Source organism: Cryptomeria japonica, chromosome 2 (assembly GCF_030272615.1).
Source record: "Cryptomeria japonica chromosome 2, Sugi_1.0, whole genome shotgun sequence".
Lineage (NCBI taxonomy): Eukaryota > Viridiplantae > Streptophyta > Pinopsida > Cupressales > Cupressaceae > Cryptomeria > Cryptomeria japonica.
Window position 1 is genome coordinate 472,851,663 of NC_081406.1, and position 20,569 is coordinate 472,872,231.

Here is a 20,569-nt window from a genome sequence, read left to right on the forward strand (position 1 = left end):
GTTTAATATGAATGCTTAAAATATGAGACCGGATAATGCTTAATGCAGGATTTAAATACTAACATAGACGCAATATGTATCATAATAATACATAATTTCATAACAGTGGCAGACCAGATCTGTCTGCTTTTACCAACCACTTAATATATTAATAAGTAATATTTTCAAGCAGGGGGAGTGTTAATAGTTTATAGAATTGGTAATCAGTAAATACATAATTAGTGGTAACATTATTGAATTCATTTAGTTATATATATATACTCAAATCAGAATAAGGAATAATATAAGGGCTATAAATATGGATATTGATACAATAATAGATATTATTATAATAATTATAATAAATATAATATCTTTTAGAAACTGTTCTGCAGTAATACATAATAATTCATATAACTAGTAATTAATTAATATGTAAATGATTTATAAATGAATCAGAATAAGACTAATTATCTAGTATGGTAAATTAGCAAGTACTTGATAGATTAAAGAAAGATAGAATATCACAGATTTGTTTCATGCTAAGATAGACTTGACTCTTAATCAAGTTATTTTAAGTCATGAGTACTTTGAAATAGGTTAATTATGGTTAAAGTAGTCCAAATCCTAGTAGGGGACATTACAACTTGGGAAATAGGGACAATTAACTTATAAAAATCAATTGCAAGAGACTTCTTTCCAAAATCTCTTAAAATGATGATAATTGATATTGATGCAAGAATGATAGATTATAGTTCACAATTACTATCGCTTATAATATGACGATATATAAGAACGAATATCTCTGCTATCTCTGATTTAACAATTAGATGTATGCAAGATGATCTTGATCATTGTATTCTATAGTAAATTGTGCAATCAATATAGATTATCTTTGCTGTCCCTGATATGGTCGATGATAACTGTGCAAAGATCTTCTCTGATCTGCAACGTTAATATGATCCAATCTGCAATATGGACATGATTTCTGATCTTTCTAGTATGTCGATATGATACTCTCTGTTATACTTCTCCTTATTGATGATAGCAATGCTGCTCTATTGCTGTACCTGATTTGGTCTGTATAATCATTCAAGTATGATATGCTGTTTCTGATTTGTTACTGGAAGTATGCAAACTGATTTGGTGCCCAAAGGCTGATGCCCAAGAGCCGATCCAATCTGGATACCAATAAGGATATAAGATCCTTTTTCCTTTTTTTCTCATACTCAAAAATATCTCATTGAATACTTGCTTGTCAGATCTGAATGTGTAGATCTAATATATCTTTTATTTCTTTTCACATTCCTTTTTCTACCTCCTTCACAAGTCACTCCCCATAGTGGTTTTGTATCTTCCACATGCCCTTTTATGAAGGTTGCAAACTCTTTCCAAAGAGTTTTATCCAAGGGAGGCATCTTTTTGTTTAGCAAATACCGATTGGTCTTTAACTTATGCACCATTATCATACCATAAAGTCGCATCTTCTCGAGAATTAAAAGTTATCTTCCTTGAGATAATTGTTGTGTGATTAGTTTCATTATAATTGTTGTGCATTATAACTTTCATCGCTGCTCCATTGTCTTTCTTCATAACAAATCACACCTCTTAATAAACCGCTGATTGCTTTTTCGTTGCACATTAACTCTTATGTAATCATATCATAATGAATTGTTGTCTTAAAGATATTCTTCACTCTAACAAACATATTAGTAGTCGGCCTCATATTAATCACTATTTCTTATAATTTTGCTTCTCTTTATCTCATAAATATGATGAAGTTGGCCACCATTTCAATAAAATGAACTTAACACTTAAGAACTTGCCATAAATTGCTCTTATTAATTTCTTCACTAAATCAGCTTTCTTCTCAATAATTAATTGCTGCATTTATCATTGTCTATTAATTGCCTTGTATACATAACAAATCACTTGCTTGTATTATTCTATATTAACCATAATAAGAATCTGTTTGCATTATGAATTGGACTTTATTTGCTGTTGTTTCAAATCATTTGAGCCGTCAAAGAGCCTGTATGATTACTTCCCATATCCATTGCTCCACACTCCTTTGCTTGGCACAATAAAATATATCAGATATAATTGTAGGAGTCATCAAGGTTCGGTGTTGAAGATATTGATGGCAGTTAGACATCTTCCTACTTTATGTAGATTATTATCAGCAAGCATAAGTTTGTATACATGGCACAATCTTCATGATATTAATGTTTTCTTTAAAACATTCGCTGACCTTTCTTACATTCTCTTTTTTTATTTCTGCCGATGTATAATTGTTCTGTTCTTGAATCATATTCTTCACTTCCCTAATCTACTGTCCAATTAATAATCTTGGTCATTCTAAGCCAATGTCCTTATGTACAATCGACAAGCCATTCAATTATCATTAGTGAAGTATCTGATATAGACTTGCTTCCATGAATAAGTTTAAATCTTTAATTAAAACTTATTAATCTTTAATCGAATCTAGTTGTCTTCAGGTGCAAAATGGGGACATGACAGCATATAAAATTAAAATCAAATCTTTTAATCTTGACAACAATTCAATTCCAAAGCAAATAAGGAAGAGCAGAAGCAGATAGGCGAATTTGTGAAAATCGAAAGTTGATCAAATGCAGAACTAAAGAGCAAAAATCAGGAACTAAGTCAATTCAAGCAGGAGTGCAAGTTTAAGTGCAGAAAATTAGACTTGAAAGAAAGAAGATCAGATTTGGAAGGAGTGAATCAGACTTGAAATCATATAAAAGTGCATTTCCAGAATTCCTCTATAATCTTCAATCGATCTGAGCCTTTGGATTGTAATTAGTCCTCTTTATAAGGCTCTGTTCTATCATTTGTAGCAAAAGAAAGTAGTAGTTAACAGTAGAGTTGGAGGAGGAAGCCAAAGATTGTTGCCAAGGCTTGTTGAATCTAATACAAGCATTGAAGCTTGGTGGATTTCTATGTGTTGTTTCTAAATGTTGCATGGTTCCTTGTTATTTCTCAAGTTTAGTTGAAGTTCATTAATCTTAATGGAGAAATGCAATGATATGTGATAAATCCCTTGGTTCATTTTTTTTGTGGTTTGTTGATTGTAAGCTACAGTGCAAAGTTAGCTTGAATTTTGTCAAGCACTAGTTCGATTGTGGATCTTCATTTGAATTTCGCTAGTCTTGGGTATTTGATGAATGTCTACAATATGAAAATCCTTTGTTATCCTTTGGAGATTGCATCAATTTTGTGTAGTTGTTCTCGCATGGCGAAGCAAAGCTTGATTATGGAATCTGTCTATCAAAGCATCGTCCTTTATTGTCATTGTCATTAGGATTAGATTAGATCTCTTAACCCTTATCTCCTTTTATCTTTTATTTCCCAACTGAGTTAGTATAGATTCCACGTTCCAGCAGTGTTCATAAGCATAAGTCCCCTTGTGATTCCATTAATATCACATCTTACATCACTGAGTCTATCTCGAGCAAAAAGTTGATTGTTCACATTGTAAACCTTGGAGTTATCTCATTTGATCATATTCATTAGCATATTAGGTTTCTTTGTTCAAGAGAGGATAGAATACTTGGTATTTTATTCTGTTGTCGATGTGTCCTAAAAACCACATCAAGAAGTACAAAGGAACAAATGAATTTCCATCAGGATTGTGTCATATGTGAAGTAAGAGCGGAAGAAATCCCCATTAGAAGAGTGTCATAAGAAAACTAAATGTTATCAAGAGGTTTCCCTTTCCTAGAACATGTAATGTATCTAAAGGGGATTCACATCCATTTTGGTGTTAAGGATCCTTTTTGAAGCTTTGCCTATCCAAATATTTAATCTAGAGGCAAAGGACATTTTAGTGTAAGTCTCGTAAAGGTCTATTGGATATAAGTTTCTTTCAAGCAAGTATGCACTTACAAGACAATACATGCTCTAAAAGCTTTGCCAATGGGAAAAAAATCTTGAAATAGTCAAAGCTGTGGTAATTTATTACATCCACTGCAGCCCCTGCCTCCTAAAAATTTCTTTCTAGCAAGTATGCACTTACAAGACAATACATGCTCTAAAAGCTTTGCCAATGGGAAAAAAGGCTTGAAATAATCAAAGCTGTGGTAATTTATTACATCCACTGCTGTCCCTGCCTCCTAAACTAACAAATGCTTAGAAGTGCTTGTGTGCTAAGTGGGTCCCCTAGTGTTGTGATTATTATCAATAGACACAAGTATATAAAAAACACTATAGTGTAAATGACTACTCATGGAGGCCAGGAGCTCATCTCAAGATGACTGAAAACATGCACTTGTAAAATCCCACAAAATCAAGATTCTAATTAAAATGCCTACAAAAGCCTTAAATGCTTAACATTGTTATGCACTTTGTGAATAACTCTTTAAATTGATTAGATGTGATTGTGTTGAGTTCAGGTGTGCTGAAGCTGGAGTACGGTATCTTAACTCCAAAGTAGAGAAGATTATAGAAACAAGTGAAAGCAATAGTCTCATCTCTTGTGAAAATGGAATAATGATTCCTTGCAGGTGAGTTTTAGGCCTTATATGTTTTCAATTTGTTACATTCTAAATTCATTTTTTGTAGATGCTATTATCTTTCCATTGTATGATTTATAAATAGGATTGTAGCTGTTGCATCGGGGGCTGCTTCTGGAAGGTTTTTGCAATATGACCTAGATGGCCCACCAGTTGGTGTTCAAACTGCATATGGCATGGAAGTTGAGGTAGGTGAACTGATCAAGAGTTTACAAGTAAAATGCCTTGATATGTGAATGGTGATGTTTCAAACGTTTGGCTGTGCATGAAATTGTACACTCTCATTTGTCATTACGGTGAAAAGAAGGATAAGTAGAAATTTTATTCTTTTTCAATTGCATCTTTAAGTTGCCTTGTAAAGAGATTTTGTGGTCAAAGTGCTAACTATAAATAGAGGGGTGATTATTTTCTACTACTTGTTTTATTTTTAGATTACCTTACAAAGCAGAAAGTGCTAAGATAAGACAAGTCTTTCCTATGACTGATTGGCTTGCAAATTTACCTGTCTCCAATAATCTCTTTCTTTATGGTTAGTTGATTTCACCACCTTTATTTTCAGAACATTGGTGTTTATACCCATCCACACATGCTTTTTCTATTCATGGTTCTTCATTCCACTTTTTTATAATATAAGAGAATGGTACATATTAAAAAACTGTTAATGGATTACAAATCCAAGTCATTTGTACAACCAGAATAGAAGTAGTCAAAGCAAAAAACTCTAATACATTGAATGTTTTTCCAATCAATTAAAAAACGTACAATTTTGGATAGTGAATAGTGAAACATATGAAGAATAGAGAAACATACCAGGATATTTATGCTTTTAGAAATATTTCCCCATTTGAAGTTTTATGAGTGGACATAGAAGTAGAGCTTTTTCAAGGTTCAATTTTTGCACATTTACCCTCTCTTTCCAAACTGTTTTCCAATGGGCTGCTGCTGATCTAAAAGATGGTTTGAAAATATTTGAGTACCATTCTCCCTTTCTTCTTTGAGGATCCATTCGTGTAGTGAGTGGGTTGATAGCCTGATGTTTGGAAATCAGTTGTGTATTTTGGTTCGTCACTTTAACCATCTGGTGTTCTTTGTTTCACTTTTTAAAATCTGTTCAGCCACCTTCATATAAATTTTTGAACTACTTGTCATTGTGTGTGAAATAGATGGGCATTCAACTAGCTTCTCTTAGCCAAGTTGCAGCTGGTGAATGCAGTTGATTTGCAGTCAGATACACTTTCATTGATGTTCCTATGAATTTTTCTTGAAATAATTTTTCCATACATTTAGAGACCAGTTTTTGAGCTACCTCTAGGATGCCTTCATTGATATTGGTCAAATCAAAGTGTATATTTGGCCCTTCATCATTTTTTTGGTGATATTTTGGCTGGCAGCAGGTGAGGCCTACTGGGGGCCTGTGGAAGAGTCTCTTGATCAGGTGGAAAAGGCAGAAAAATATGGCAAATGGCCCGTTGTCTATGGGATACTATGGGAATGCCATGAACCACTTTAGCTAGCCCGTCAACTTGAAAATTAATAAATATAGTGTGGTCAGGAGTGGAATTGTGTTTTTACAGGGCTACACTTTGTTTGGTTCTTTTTCAGAAAGCACTTGGGCAGTTTTGGGAAATCAACTTCAGCTCTAAACTTATGTGTTGGAGAGTTAAAAAGCAACACTGGAACACAAGCCAGCAGCAGAGCAGAAAGATGTACTTCACTGTTGAATGAAAGCTCCAGCCTTACGGATTTGAGGGCTAGTTTAAGCATATATTCTGCCTCGAGGGAGAGGAAGTCCCAGGGTCAACCAGATTTGGTTCTTCCTTATTTATTTTATAGAGGATGGTTCTTTCCATAGTTCACAGACTCAGACTTGGAGAGTTCTTGGAAAGCCCAAAATTTTTGACTCGGCAAAAAATCGGCAAGAACTTGGCAACTTAGAGTGTTCAAAATAAAAATTTCTTAAAAAACATATCTTTTTACAAAATTCAATTACAAAGTGTATTAAATTATAAAATGACATCTCAAAAGAGAAAATGCATGGTTTATAGTAATAAAATGTGTGAAAAGTGCGCTCTAACAAGCATTTTACCCGCACAAGCATTTTTACCCATGTTTTTCTTGTCTCTATAAAAACTCATAAGTTAAATATGTAGAAACTTGCAGAGCAAAAAAAATTGAGAGTTCTCGCAGAGTTTGCAAACTATGGTTCTTTCATCTATCTCTGAGCCTAATATGGTCTACTATCAAGAAATAAATGGAATTGCAGAAGTACATACACTAGCAGCCACTTTTTTGCTCCTGCAACTCATTTTGAATAATGTTTCTAGTCAATTTGTTAATCTCTGAAGTTAGATTTGTAGAGCTATGACATGTAATGAGTAATGGTTCTTTCATTTGTTTGTGGAATTTTTCTTTTAGAAGGTTCTCCTTTTTGTAAGTATGGTGGGGCCAAATGTGTAATGTCCCCATTTGGGACTTACCATAATTTAGACCTGAAACGACAATTCCAACTTAAAGATGAGAACTATAATACATTTATAAATATTATTTTATCAATTCTGAAGACATTTCACTATAATATTTAACTTAAGATTCTAAGATTAGTTTGGAAGATAGAACTTATCTTCAATGCTATCAACTTTCCTCTTCGAGTTGCTTCTACAAATCTGGTATAGGTCTGCGACAATACTTTCTTCTTAAATCTGTTATACTCTCTTCATAAATCTGCCATAATTCTTCTTCAAAATCTGCTATGAACTCCTCACATTCTTCTCGATAAATCTGAAATAATGATCTCATACTTTTCTTCATTAAGTCTGCAATCTATCTTCTTATTAGTGGTCTGTGGCGCATATAATTTTGTCTATTAAAACACACACCATATACTCAAACATAACATCCCTTTCTAACTTGAATCTTTCTTTGTTTTATATTTTTCAAGTGCCTTTTCATGAAAGGAGGCAAACCATTTATATTATCTATGTGAAAAGGTCCATAACCTTTCACAAACTAATTGCTGTTTTCTTTTTATAAACATTATTGTTTTTATGATAACTGTCATTTATTCACTGCCTTATTAACACGCATTATTTAATCATTACCACTTTGTGCTTATTGATTAGAATATTAAATGATCCCATAAAAAAATGTATTTCTGAACCGCACCCTTCCAATGTGAATTGTAACTCCTAACTGCCTCCTTAAGCCAGTTTGTGATCATAGTATCGGATTAATATTCGTTTGACTTGTTAATACTGAGATCCTTAATTATAAATCGGTTCTTTAATCATAAACCTTGCAAGTCGCTGTCCTCCATTTAGTTGACATACAATGCATATGATTGTCCTCCTTGCTTGATGTTGATGTGCTGTCTTAATATAGTTAACACATTTACTTTACATTTAATCTCTGTTATTTATACAAGGAGTTGCTTCCAATTGTGATCACTGCCAACAATCACTATCATCTTAATTGTTTCCTTTAAGCGATATCTCAGACTGTAATTGCTGCCTTTGTTGGTCGCTGCCTTGCATTATCATGAATTGCTTCTTATTTTGTTTTGTTTGTTGCTGTCTTGGAGGTTCGTTCTTTAGATGTAGCTAACCGATTTACCTTGAGAAGGCCAGTGCTCGATAGAGTGATTCAAATATGGAAAAGAAATAAGAAAGGAAATAATCCCATGATGCTGATTGGAATGGTATTGATCTCCTTAAATATCAAGGTTAAAGGAAGATAAGAGGTGTTTCTTCATCACAGCCTAATTGGAAAACTCTTCATCGCACCCTTTTGGATAACCAATCAACGATTAGTTAGTCGTTATTATAATTCCCCTTTGGCGGCACTAATTGTATTTGCTTGACTGAATAAATCATGACCAATATAACAAATTGTTTATGTATGCTTCAAAATAAGTGTTGATTTATGCTGATGACGATCTTCGTTAAGTATATGGATCGCTTAATGTTAACTCATAACATCGATTATCGATATATGGGTTGCATTCTGCTTTTGGTGATCTTTATAATTTTTTATTAATATCAAGATCCTCTACTTGTTATCTCCTAAACATATGGCTGAGTTGGTTTGACTCCATCCTCAAATTTGTGAATAGATGAGTAGCATATGCACTTCGGACATAGCCGATCACTTGGTTTGCTCATGTCTCAAAATATCCTTTTGACATCAAACAACCTGTTTTACCATCTATCCTTCAGAAGATGCTTGAAGGAAAATCTTGAAGTCTTATAAATAAGACGATTTTCATTGATAAGATCTTTATATCGATCCTAATGCCATTTCCTTCTTTGGTGTGAAACTTACTATTTCAACTTCTAGTTGTTTTTTGACAACAGTATCTTGCCAATGATTTCATCCATAGTTTTGACTTCATCTCCTTTAACAATTTGTTTATTAATCTCACCCATTGAACGATAATGAATATCTTCTTGACAACAATCTCAACCATTCACTTTGACATCAATGACAAACTTCTAATTCCTTTGACATCAATGTTAAGCCATAATGACAAACAATTCCAACAATCCTTAAAGATAATACAAGGACCTTTCTTAATATTAACAATAGCTAACGGAGTCTTGTTTGGGTACTGTTGTCAATTTTATGACATCCTTGGTCCATCAGTAAGAGCCGATTAAAGATATGTTCCACGGACCAACGCTACCCCTGTTGATCAAGGACAAAGCCAATGGAAGCATGAAGTGTTAAGTGTTGTTTGTCGGGAGGCAAGCTCCAAGTTCCAAGCCTTTTCCTTATGACCCCGGAATCTCGGAACCCCAAGTTCTAGGCCTTTTCCTCATGACCTCAGAATCCTGGAACCCCCAAGTTCCAAGCCCGTTTCCTCATGACCCCGAAATCATGGAACCCCCAAGTTCCAAGCCTTTTCCTCATGACCCCGAAATCCCTGAACCCCAAGTCCCAAGCCTTTTTCTCATGACCCCAGAATCTTGGAACCCCCAAGTTCCAAGCCTTTTCCTCATGACCCCGGAATCCCATAACCCCCAAGTTCCAAGCCTTTTCCTCATGACCCCGGAATCTCGGAACCCCAAATTCCAAGCCTTTTCCTCATGATCTCGGAATACAGGGACCCCCAAGTTCCAAGCCTTTTCCTGATGATCCCATAATCTTGGAACCCCAAGTTCCAAGCCTTTTCCTGATGACCCCAAAATCCCAGAACCTCCAAGTTCCAAGGTTTTTCCTCATGGTCCCAAAATCCCGGGACCCCAAGTTCCTAACCTTTTCCTCATGACCCTAGAATCCCGAAACCCCCAAGTTCCAAGCCTTTTCCTCACGACCTCGGAATCCTAGAACCCCCAAGTTCCAAGTCTTTTCCTCATGACCTCAAAATCCTAGAACCTTTACTTTCCAAGACTCCTCTCCCCTTGCGAGAGGACCTGACGTCTGACTTCTGACGACTTGCAACACTTCCAGATAACATGATCAACACTCATGGCTCTTAATGCTCCACCAACCCTTGCGACTTGTCTACTTTCATTTATGGAGCTACAAGGGCGCATTTAATGCTTTTTGTAGGGTTGCCATCAAGTGGAGTCCGAGGCCATGCTTATTTATGGTTACTTGATAGCCTTCGTGTCAAGCCTACATGCTTTGGCTTTGGAGTGTTAGGCAATCCATCTTCTAGAAGTACTTGTCTTCTTGGGATTGCCTTGTCAGGGTATGGCCATGTTGCTTGCATGTATGCCATGCCAGGTCTGTGCACTTCCCTGCCTTGCTTGACTGACATTCCTATGCACACACAAGGGTCAAGGCTTCCCTTCCTTGACCATTGGTCTCTTCTTTGCGACCAGTTTTCTATGGATAGGCTGTTAAGCCTCGTTGTAAAGGGTTCTCTCCTTGTTGGCTTGAGCTATTCTTTGCTCTTTGTCATAACCCCTCTTTGGACATTGGATTATTGTGATTAGCTAAATACGATAATTAAAACATTTATTAATTAACATTGAATAAGATTGGAAAATCGTCTCATTTATGAGACTTCACGATTTTCCTCTAAAGTGAGAGGGTTGTCATAAACCCACATCCTGGTGATGTAATTAATAATAGATTTTGTGATTCTTCATCATAATAATAAATTATCATTTATTATATAATTAATAATTGATGTTAATAATATTAATAGTAATATTAATCATTCATTGATATAAAAATAATATTAATATTATTATTTATTAATTTGTTATTTACAATTATCTATTACTTACATAAAGCATAATTTATTAATAATCTTAAATTAACATATTTATTAATAATCTTAAATTAACATAATATTATTATAAATTAATTATATTATTTATTAACAATCAGCCTACAGTATATTATAGACTCGGATATTTCCGAATATAGAATACATACACATCTTGATGAAGGTATATTTTACAGCTTAAGAGGAGACCATTTTGAATATCGAGTAATGCTAAGGAATCATATTGGCATAGAATAGAGCTACGTTAGAGTGAATGATATCCATCATCTTGAGAACTATTAAGTCAACTATCGTATGAGGGGGAACGTTTGTGAACATAGACGATTCCAATTACCCTTAAGCATCCTTGAGATTAACGTTGTGATACGAAGAGATTAGAAAGAATGATCATTAGTTGGTGTCAAAGTGATAGATAGCGCTTGACAACGGTTACCATAACTATTAACTCAATAAGGAATTAATAATTATTATCATCATAAGTCAAGATTACAGATCTTAACGATATTTCACAAGGTGCGATTAATAGCTGTATAAAGAAAGTTAAGTATTAAAGGGCATGGGACGCACCTCTTACCAAGTGACTTATCATTCCAAATACATCATATAAGATGACGATCATAATAATTCCGAAGGGGGAGGGATGTACGGGGCAGACCTACGTGGAGGAAATTGACGATGGGTTAGATCGTTTGAACATAAGGATCAATTAGATCAGATCAGAACTGCTCTTAAGTTCCAAGTAGTAACATCCTCGTTCTTGGTGATACAATGGGAAAGGGAGACTATAGTTATATATATTGTACATACCTAAATAAACGTAATCCATTATTGGACGAAAGTACTAGTTCGCATAAGTAATAAGTAACATATATGACACAACGATAATCTTTGCAATCTCTATTAGTAGGTGTGACATTTGCTATGGCGTAAGGAGAATATTCATCAATCATAAAGCCGATAGTTCCAAAACTGTATTGGCCAACGATACATATCAGCAATAACGTCTCGGGAAATTCAATCTATCTTTTATTCCTTGTCCATTTTGGGTTCGATCTTCTAAGAGTAGTTGCCTCTAGCATTTCAGTGGCATAAGGAACACAGTCATAATTTAGAGACTACACCATCTTAAGCTGCAAGCATATGAGTCTACATTAGGAGCCACAATGTAGCACCATAGAGCGATACTAGAGTCTATAAATTGCATATTATTATCAGTGGCCAGATATAGCAGCAAGGTCAAGGGGGATCGTTGCAAAACCACGCAGACATATCAAAAGGAGCACATATAACTCTACCTCTTATCACAGATTGGAATTTCATCAGTTGGTATAGTTCACCAGATCATATCAAGCACAATACTATCTTGTCATTCAATCGATATCCCTTATCAATATAGGTGAAAGTGAAACTTATTAGATATATTGTTCACTCAGCAGGTATTAATTGTATAAATTAGAGATTGCGAGAGGCATAATAGGTGTCATTTAAAATATGTAAGCCTTTATATTATCAATTTTATAAGTTCAGAGGAAGATCAAAATATTAAAATTCATATTAAGTATAAGGAATTCAAGTAATTGACCCGTAATAATAAGTTACCTAAGAAGGGGACATTACACTCTTTCACTTCTCTTGAAGAATTGCATATTTCTGGCATTTCTGTAACTATAAGTTTGGCCATTGGCATTATAATGAATTGAAATTATCTTTTTTGCCTTCCTTCAACTTATGCATATTGTGTATGTTTTCTTACCCTCATTGTAAGTGCATGTTTTGTGGCTTTCTCTTACGTATATGCTGCATTAACTTGTTTCTAAGCGTGACTTGTGGGAAACCTTCTCCCCTTTGACATATAGCAAATTCTAACCTTCATACATGCGTTTGGGGTCATTCATGCAACTGAAGTTTGTGCATCTCTAGAGTATTTCAATTGATTCTTTGTGTCATTTTAGGTGGGGAGAGGAAGATCTCATATCTTGGTGCATCACCTCCTTTCATTTTAGCATTTCCTTTTCTTTTCCTTTGCAAGCTGTTAGGATGGGTTTAGAACTAGAATTTTGAGTGTTGAGTTGGGTCAACACCTGCACTTGGATTGAGAAGGAAGTCGGGCTTCTTCGAAGATTCAGCCCCATAGCATAAGGTCCCACACTGTTTCACAAGGTTGCTGAGTTGATAGTTCAGCAAGGGTGTAAAATTTTGTGACAATAGTTTTTGGCATGCCCGGTGGGACTGACTTCACCTTACATGCTAAGGATTCAGCGTTGTTCTTAGTATCTCACCCTTTGGAGGCACTCATCATTCAAGCACTTGGCGACTCTGCTCACAGATCTAGTCTCTTGTTCATGACTTGTTGCTGATTTCATGCCCAAAATTCATACAAGGGCGTCTCTTATAGGTAATTTCCAATTTTTAGAACTCTCATTTTCAAGTTCTAGAAGGTGGAGAGGTAGATCTTCATTGTCACCAGTTAGGGGTGTCAAGGTTGTAAGCACTCCTTTAGCCAAGCCTCATTCTACCCCTCCATTTACAAGACCATTATAGTCTAGGGCTCCTACTCCCCATATAAAGAAACCATTATTCCATATGGCTCTCCCTAGAATTCAAGCTTTTGTTACCTTTAATGGAGCCAACCCTCTGGTTTTAGCCCAAAAAGATGATATACCAATAGCTGTCCTAAAAGCTATACCCTTATTTACCTGTGAAACCTCTGTTACCCTGGTTGAACATATACAAGATGTTCCTAGCATTTGCACTGTATTTGATGTAACTGAAGATAATGTAGCAATTAGGCTTCTTGAATCATCTTGTAAGGTTAAGGCCCTACAATGGTATAGGGGGTTGCTCTCCAACTCCATTCACAATTGGGATGAGTTAGGAGAAAAATTATGCAAAAACTTTGAAGACAAGAGTGATCATTCATCTTTGGTAGAGTAGTTGATCACTATTAAGAGGGCGCCTCATGAATTTATGGGAGATTTCAATTACAGGTTTCAAAAGACCTAGGACCGAATCCCCGCCATAGTCAAGCCATCTTCCAATCATGCCTTGTTGTATTTCCTAAGGGCCCTCAATAGTGATATTTCTACCATGATACAATCAATGGTCTGAGAGAACCTACCAGATGCATGTGGTGTAGCCATAAGGGCAGAAAATTGTCTAATACAGGTAAGAAAGAATGCTCCGAGGAGACCAATGCCTATATTCCCAGAGGCTCCTACACAACAACCCGTTTTGGCACCCCTCCTAGTGACATCTATGAGTCAGCAACTCACGCCTACACCTACTTTGTCCAAAATAGAAACACAGGAGCTCATGGCCATGATCCAGGGTTTTGGCAATGAATTGGTTATAATTAAGAAACAATAGTCTCAGAATAGAAAACCCTACCAAGCGCAAAATTAGAACTATCAACAGAATAGGCCACCCTTTCAGGGGCAAAATCAGTGGAGTTATACAAAGCCTTGGATGTTGTGTGCCCTACAGTTGTAGACAACTAAAAGGCAATAGTTCCAATGAAAACAATCTTGCCCAAGAGCAAGATTGGTGTCCACCATGCAATCAGCCACAAACCAAGGTGCATGCCAAAATGGAGAGTTTGTCCAAGATCTAGTAGTGCAGAATGAGCCAACCACCTCCGGCCAGCAATATGATCCAAATCAGCTAAGTGTTGGCAATTAGGCTCACATACAAGGAGATTCTACCTTTGTTAATTGGCAAGAGGCAGAATTTAGTGGTATAAACCAAACAAATGGTGAGACCATGTTACAATACACAAGGTCAAAGAGGAAAGCAGTAGAGGGTGCCTCACCTTCAACATCCGTCCGAGCTCCAACACCCAAGGTAGCTGTCTAGGATACAAGTCAAAATACCATTCAAGGGAGCAGAAGGCAAGAGGAGGTCCAGGTCGCCCCAAGAACAAATATAGACCTTGTAGCTTCAAAGGGGCCTTCAAAATCAGCTGATGTTCCTTTCAATATAGTTGACCAAATGAAGAAAGTCAATCTCAATTTCATGATGTGGGATGCCCTTTCCATCTTATCTCAAACGGATTTTCTTAAGGAGGCATTGAAGGACATCAACCAATCAAGTGATGAGGCAGTGGTCGACAAGAAGACAGTTCCAACTAGTTTGGTACAACCCAAGGAGGAAGAAGATTCAAGTAAGACCAGTAATCCTCCTCCCTTCTATTTCTTGTTAATTGTAAGAGATAATTTAGTTTACAATTGCATGATAGATTTAGGAGCTAGCAGCTCAGTCATACCTAAGGAGGTAGCTGACCTTCTTGGTATAGAATATGAACCTGTGACTAAGGGGGTTGTCCAATTGGATGGCACTTCTATTAAGATAGTAGGGGTGGTTAAAAATTCCAAGTTAACCTTGCATGCATGCCTTGGTTGCATTGTCTTACAAGATATCAGTCATTGACCTCCTTGCCTTATTTGCGATTTGTCTGTCTAGAGACTTCAACGCCAAGATAGGTAGATACTTGTCTTCTGATTAGTCCCATATGCTATTTTGAACAAGGTATGGTACCAAGGTTAGCATGAAGGCAGAGTCCATTGTACAAAGCCACATTGAGCCCTACACCCCTAGCCCTATAAACATGAATTGTACTTTGTGGGAAGGAGGAGTGTATTGTCCGTGAGCCTACTACCCTTCTGGAGGAGGTTCCTGATTGCGTACTAGATAAATGGGCCAATGCTTTTCAGTTTGATCCATTAGTTGAGATTGAAGAGGCTGGGCTTGGTACCTATTGTATTCATGAGGAGGATACTCCTATTCCTAACCTCATCATGACATAAGAGGATCTAGAAGGGTTATGAAGTATGTTTTTTGATTGATCAAGAAACAAGAATGGTGCAGGTGCTGGTGTGATGCTTGTTTCTCCTGAGTAGGAGAAATCTTTCTTCTCTTTTAGGCTTCATTTTGGTTGCACCAATAATGTGGCAGAGTATGAAGCCCCAGTCCAAGGTCTCCAACTTGCACATAAAAGAAAGATCAGATCTTTGTAAGTATTTGTGGATAGTGAGTTGGTTGTTAATCATATCAAAGCTCGAAACATAACAAAGAACAACTTACTCAAATCATACAAAGGGTTTGGGACTTGATTGGAGGTTTTGAGGCCTTCAACATCCAGAGCGTTCCTAGGAGTTAGAACAAGCATGCTGATAGACTTGCAACGGTTGGTGCTCAGTTTGACATACGAGCACATGTTGCAAGAAGGAACAACACATCAGGCTTGTTGTGAGGCTTGCTGTCCTAGACAATCAAGAAAATTGGCAAGTATTCGAAAGTGGCCAGCAGATTGTCAATTTCTTGCAAAATAAAACAGAATTTTCTGCTAAAAACTAGTCTATGTTGCAAGACCAATATGGAGATCAGATCATGCAGCTCAACTTTAACAATTTGCCTAAAGGTCTAGTTAACGTGGAAGGCATTTTCAATTCAGATGATCAATTGAAGAAGAAGATGAACCTGGCTGCAAAGAGGGGTGATTATAAGCCAGTTGCTATTGCCGAGGGTAGGTCACTAAATTTGGGAGAGGTATGTTCCTCAACCAAGCAAGAGGCCTTTGTTGAGCTTTGTCAAAGATATGATGACATCGTTGCTTGGACCTATGAAGATTTGAAGGGTTTGGACTGTAGCTTAGCCCAACATACTATAGAACTAAACTCGGATGCAAGACTAGTTAGACAAAAGAAAAGGCCAATAAACCCCAAATTTGAGCCACCAATGAGGAAGGAGTTAACCAAACTCATAGAAGCTAATATCATCTTCCCTATCAAACACTCCTCTTGGTGGCTAATCTTGTCCTTGTATGGAAGGAGAATGGGGAAATCAGACTATTTGTAGACTTTAGGGACCTCAATAGAGCCTCCCTTACGGATCATTATCCCGTTTCCTCCATGGAGCAAATTCTACAAAAGGTCAGTGGCTTAGAAAGATTTTCATTCTTGATGGGTATTCAGGCTACAGTCAAATTTTAGTCCAAGAGTTAGACCAATACAAGATTGCATTTACTGCAAAGTGGGGTACCTATGCTTATTGTAAGATGCCTTTTGGGCTAACCAATGCAAGTGCCACATTTCAAAGAGCAATGGACATGGCTTTCAAGGGTGTATTAGCGAAGTTTATGCTCATATACCTTGATGATATAATTGTTTATTCGAAGCATGTGATTGACCATTTTGCTCATCTTGAGTAGGTGTTCATGAAATGAAGGGAATATGGTGTGTCCTTGAACCCAAGCAAATGCGTATTTGCTACTGATCAAGGAAGATTTTTAGGACACATTGTATCTAAGGATGGCTTAGCCATTGATCCAAAGTGAGTGGAGGCTATTCTTTCTCTTCCACTCCCTAGTCACAAAAGGGGATTACAATGTTTCCTTGGTAGGATCAACTTTATGAGGAGGTTCATTCCCAACCTTGCCAACACGGTTAAACCCCACACCTCCACGCTGAATAAAAATTTGGTTTTCAGTTGGACCAAGAAAGAGAGGGTCAGTTTTGAAGAGATTAAACAAGCAATTGCTCAAGCCCCTACTCTTGTCAGTCCTAACTATGAAAAGGATTTTATCCTCTATACCTTTGGAGGAGAATCCAACATCTCAGCTGTCTTAACACAATTGAACAATCAGAATTTGGAGCAACCTATTGCCTTCTTTAGTGAGGGATTAAAGGACTATGAGCTTAGTTATAGCTATGTAGAGAAGCAAATCCTCATTGTTGTAAGAGCATTGAAAAAGTCTAGACACATGTTGTCTAACAATAGGATCCAACTCTTAGTTCCACATGCAAGTGTTAAGGATTTCCTCCTAAGCAAGGACATCAGTGAGAAGAGGGCTAGGTGGATAACCAAGGTCATGGAATACGACATCAGCATAAAGATCACCAAGCTTGTAATAGACAAGGGCCTATGTGAACAACTTGTCTCATCTTTTGAGACTCCTTTAGAGGTCGCCCTTGTGTTACAAGAGGATCCATCCACTAGCAACGACACTCAGTTTAGCTGGGTGAGCGACTTGACCACCTCCTTAATGGAAGGTAGATACCCTCAAGGTCTAGATAGGACCAAAAGAAGACACTTCGGGTTGCAATCCACTACCTATGTCTTAGTGGATGGCACCCTTTTCCGAACAGACTCCAATGGAGTCTTGTTAAGATGTACTGAGCAAAATCAAGTCAGCAAATTATTGGAAGAATTTCATGATGGCTCTTCAGGGGGCCACTTCTCTGCAAGGACTACAACTATCAAAATATTGAGGGCTGGGTATTACTGGCCAACCTTATTCAGTGATTCACATAGATGGGTGAAGAATTGTAATAAATGTGCTTTCTTCTTTGGAAAGCAAAGGCTAGCTGCCCTACCTCTCCACCCTATTCAAGCAAATCAGCCATTCGCACAACAGGGTTTAGACTTCATTGGCATGATAAGTCCACCTTCTAGTGCTGGCCACAAGTGGATCTTGGTTGTAACAGACTACACTAGGTGGATAGAGGTAGTTGCATTGAAGGACGCCACTGAGGCCTCAGTGTTGGAATTCCTTGATGGAATTGTGACAAGATTCGGTGTCCCCTCCACCATCATATCAGGTAATGCCAAGGCATTTGTTGGAACCCAAATCAATTCTTGGGCAGTTAAGTATGGTATATACTTGTGGGCTGCTTGGTACATCCCTAGTGGATTAGTCTCGCCTCAACTCACCTCTTCCTGAACCCCAACTTGGCAATAAGTAAGTCCAAGGTAAGACGGGTTGGGCACTGGGTTGGGTCGTGGGGATACCACTGGTGAATAAAAATAAAAGTATGGTATATACTTAAAGACATCATCAAATTATTACCCTCAGGGCAATGGCTTAGCTGAATCTTCCAACAAAAACCTCATCAGGATAATCGAAAGGACAATCGAAGACAACCATAGGTCTTGGCTTACTAAGTTGAGGACATCCGTATGGGTTGATAGGATCACACCCAAGAGGGCGATTGGTAACTCCTTTCATGCTGGTATATGGAAAGAAGCAAGACTCCCATCTTCCCTGGAATTACCCTCTCTTGAACTAGCACATCAACAAGAATTGACAGAGAATGATGCCATGACAGTAAGACTAACTAAGCTAATGGAGCTGGAGGAGGTTAGAGGTCAGGCTATGCATACGCTTGAGGCTCATCAAGAAGAGGTCAAAAGAAGTTTTGACAAAAAGGCTACTAATAGGGTTTTCAAAGAGGGGGATCTAATTCTTAGGTGGGACGTAGACAAAGTCAAAGCCGGGCGACACTCCAAGTTTGATACTATTTGGAGTGGTTCGTATGTCATCACCAGTTGCAAGGAGGCCAATGCATTCCATCTCTCCAAGCTTGATGGTGAAGTTCTTCCAATCCCAGTGAATGTGATTCACCTCAAGCCTTGCTTCTAAAGAAGGTCTTGATGACAATGGAAATATTAGATTAGAGGTTGTTTTGCTTTCATAAGTGCTTTTGCTGCTGTTGCATTCTCCTTAAGAGAATGTATGATCTAGTTTCTAGTTTCTCTCCAAGTGTTGGCACGCACATGTTTTGGGTCCTTCCAATGATTGAGTGCCCAATAGATGCTCAAGGCTTCTGGATTCCATGTTTAGCAGGCAAGTATCCTGTAGAGGTTGCCAAAATGTTGTCATTTTTATGACATCCTTGGTCCATCAGTAAGAACCAATTAGAGATATGTTCCATGGACCAGTGCTGCCCCAATTGATCAAGGAAAAAGCCAATGGAAGCATAAAGTGTTAAGTGTTGTCTGTCGGGAGGCAAGTTCCATGTTCCAAGCCTTTTCCTCATGACCTTGTGTTGTGCACAATGCACACCTCACCTCGTCTCTACGACAGGGGACCCCCTTGTTTGGTTAGTTTGCTCGAGGTAGAATGCACGAAGGGAAGCCAACGATGAATTTACCTCTGCGCGTCAAATCGCCCTTCTAGGCCGAGTTCTTTTTCTTGAAGCGAGGGCCAAAGTCTCTCATTCTAGCTTCAAAAGTCGACATTCACCTAAATTGCCCAAAACGTCTTTCAAACCCGAAATGCTAGCAAAGGGCAAAACTTGCTCTCCAGGCCCAAATGCGAGCTGAAACTCAAAACTCGCCCCCCTAGGCCAAAATTCAAACATTGAAGGCGAAATCACGTTTTTGACTTAAACTCTCAAACTTGCCATTCAACTCGAAAATGTTCTATAAGGAAAATCGTGAAAAATAAGCATTCAACCCGACATTGGAAAACAACAGAACAATCTCTCGAAAGCGGTCTACAGGTAAAAAATAATGAGCATTCCAAAATCGCGCATCTTGTTTCAAAGTGCTGATTTTTCTAACAGGACTTAGGGCTTTGGGCGTCTAATGAACAAAGACAAGTTCGCCAAATCCTTGGAGGCCGGAAACAAGGAAATAACAAGTCAAAATCATGCCATTCTTTTCATATGGCCGAAAATAAGAAGAGGCTGAACTCACAATGTCTCCAAAGGACCCGAAATAGACTTAAGGTAAAATCGTGCATAAAGCCCAAGCAAGCCGAAAAACTCCTTAAGTCTAACATCGCGCATTTTATCTGAGTAACCCAAAATAGAACAAAACTCTCAAATTCCCCTTGCAGGTCGAAATGGGAGGAGTTATAATCGCGCAAAAGGATCTTTTAGGCCGAAAAACTCCAAGTTCGCAAGATAACATCAACTTGCTCGAAAGACCAAAGGCTCAAAAGATCGCACAAACAGTCTCTATAGGCTGAAAATCAAAAGTGCCCAAATCGTAAAATTCGTCTTCTAAGACCGAAAAGAAGAAAAATCGCGAAGCTCGCAAGGGG

The 20,569-nt window shown here is 37.5% G+C and overlaps 1 protein-coding gene across 1 annotated transcript in view; it reads left to right on the top strand.

Annotated features, from left to right (window-relative positions):
• LOC131050901 (lycopene epsilon cyclase, chloroplastic) overlaps window positions 1-20,569 on the top strand; it is a 270,496-nt gene that overhangs the window by 112,632 nt on the left and 137,295 nt on the right. The window contains exons 5-6 of the mRNA XM_057985246.2: window positions 4,392-4,502; window positions 4,597-4,699. Of these exons, the coding sequence (XP_057841229.1) occupies window positions 4,392-4,502; window positions 4,597-4,699 (214 nt within the window). The remainder of the gene's footprint in view (window positions 1-4,391; window positions 4,503-4,596; window positions 4,700-20,569) is intronic.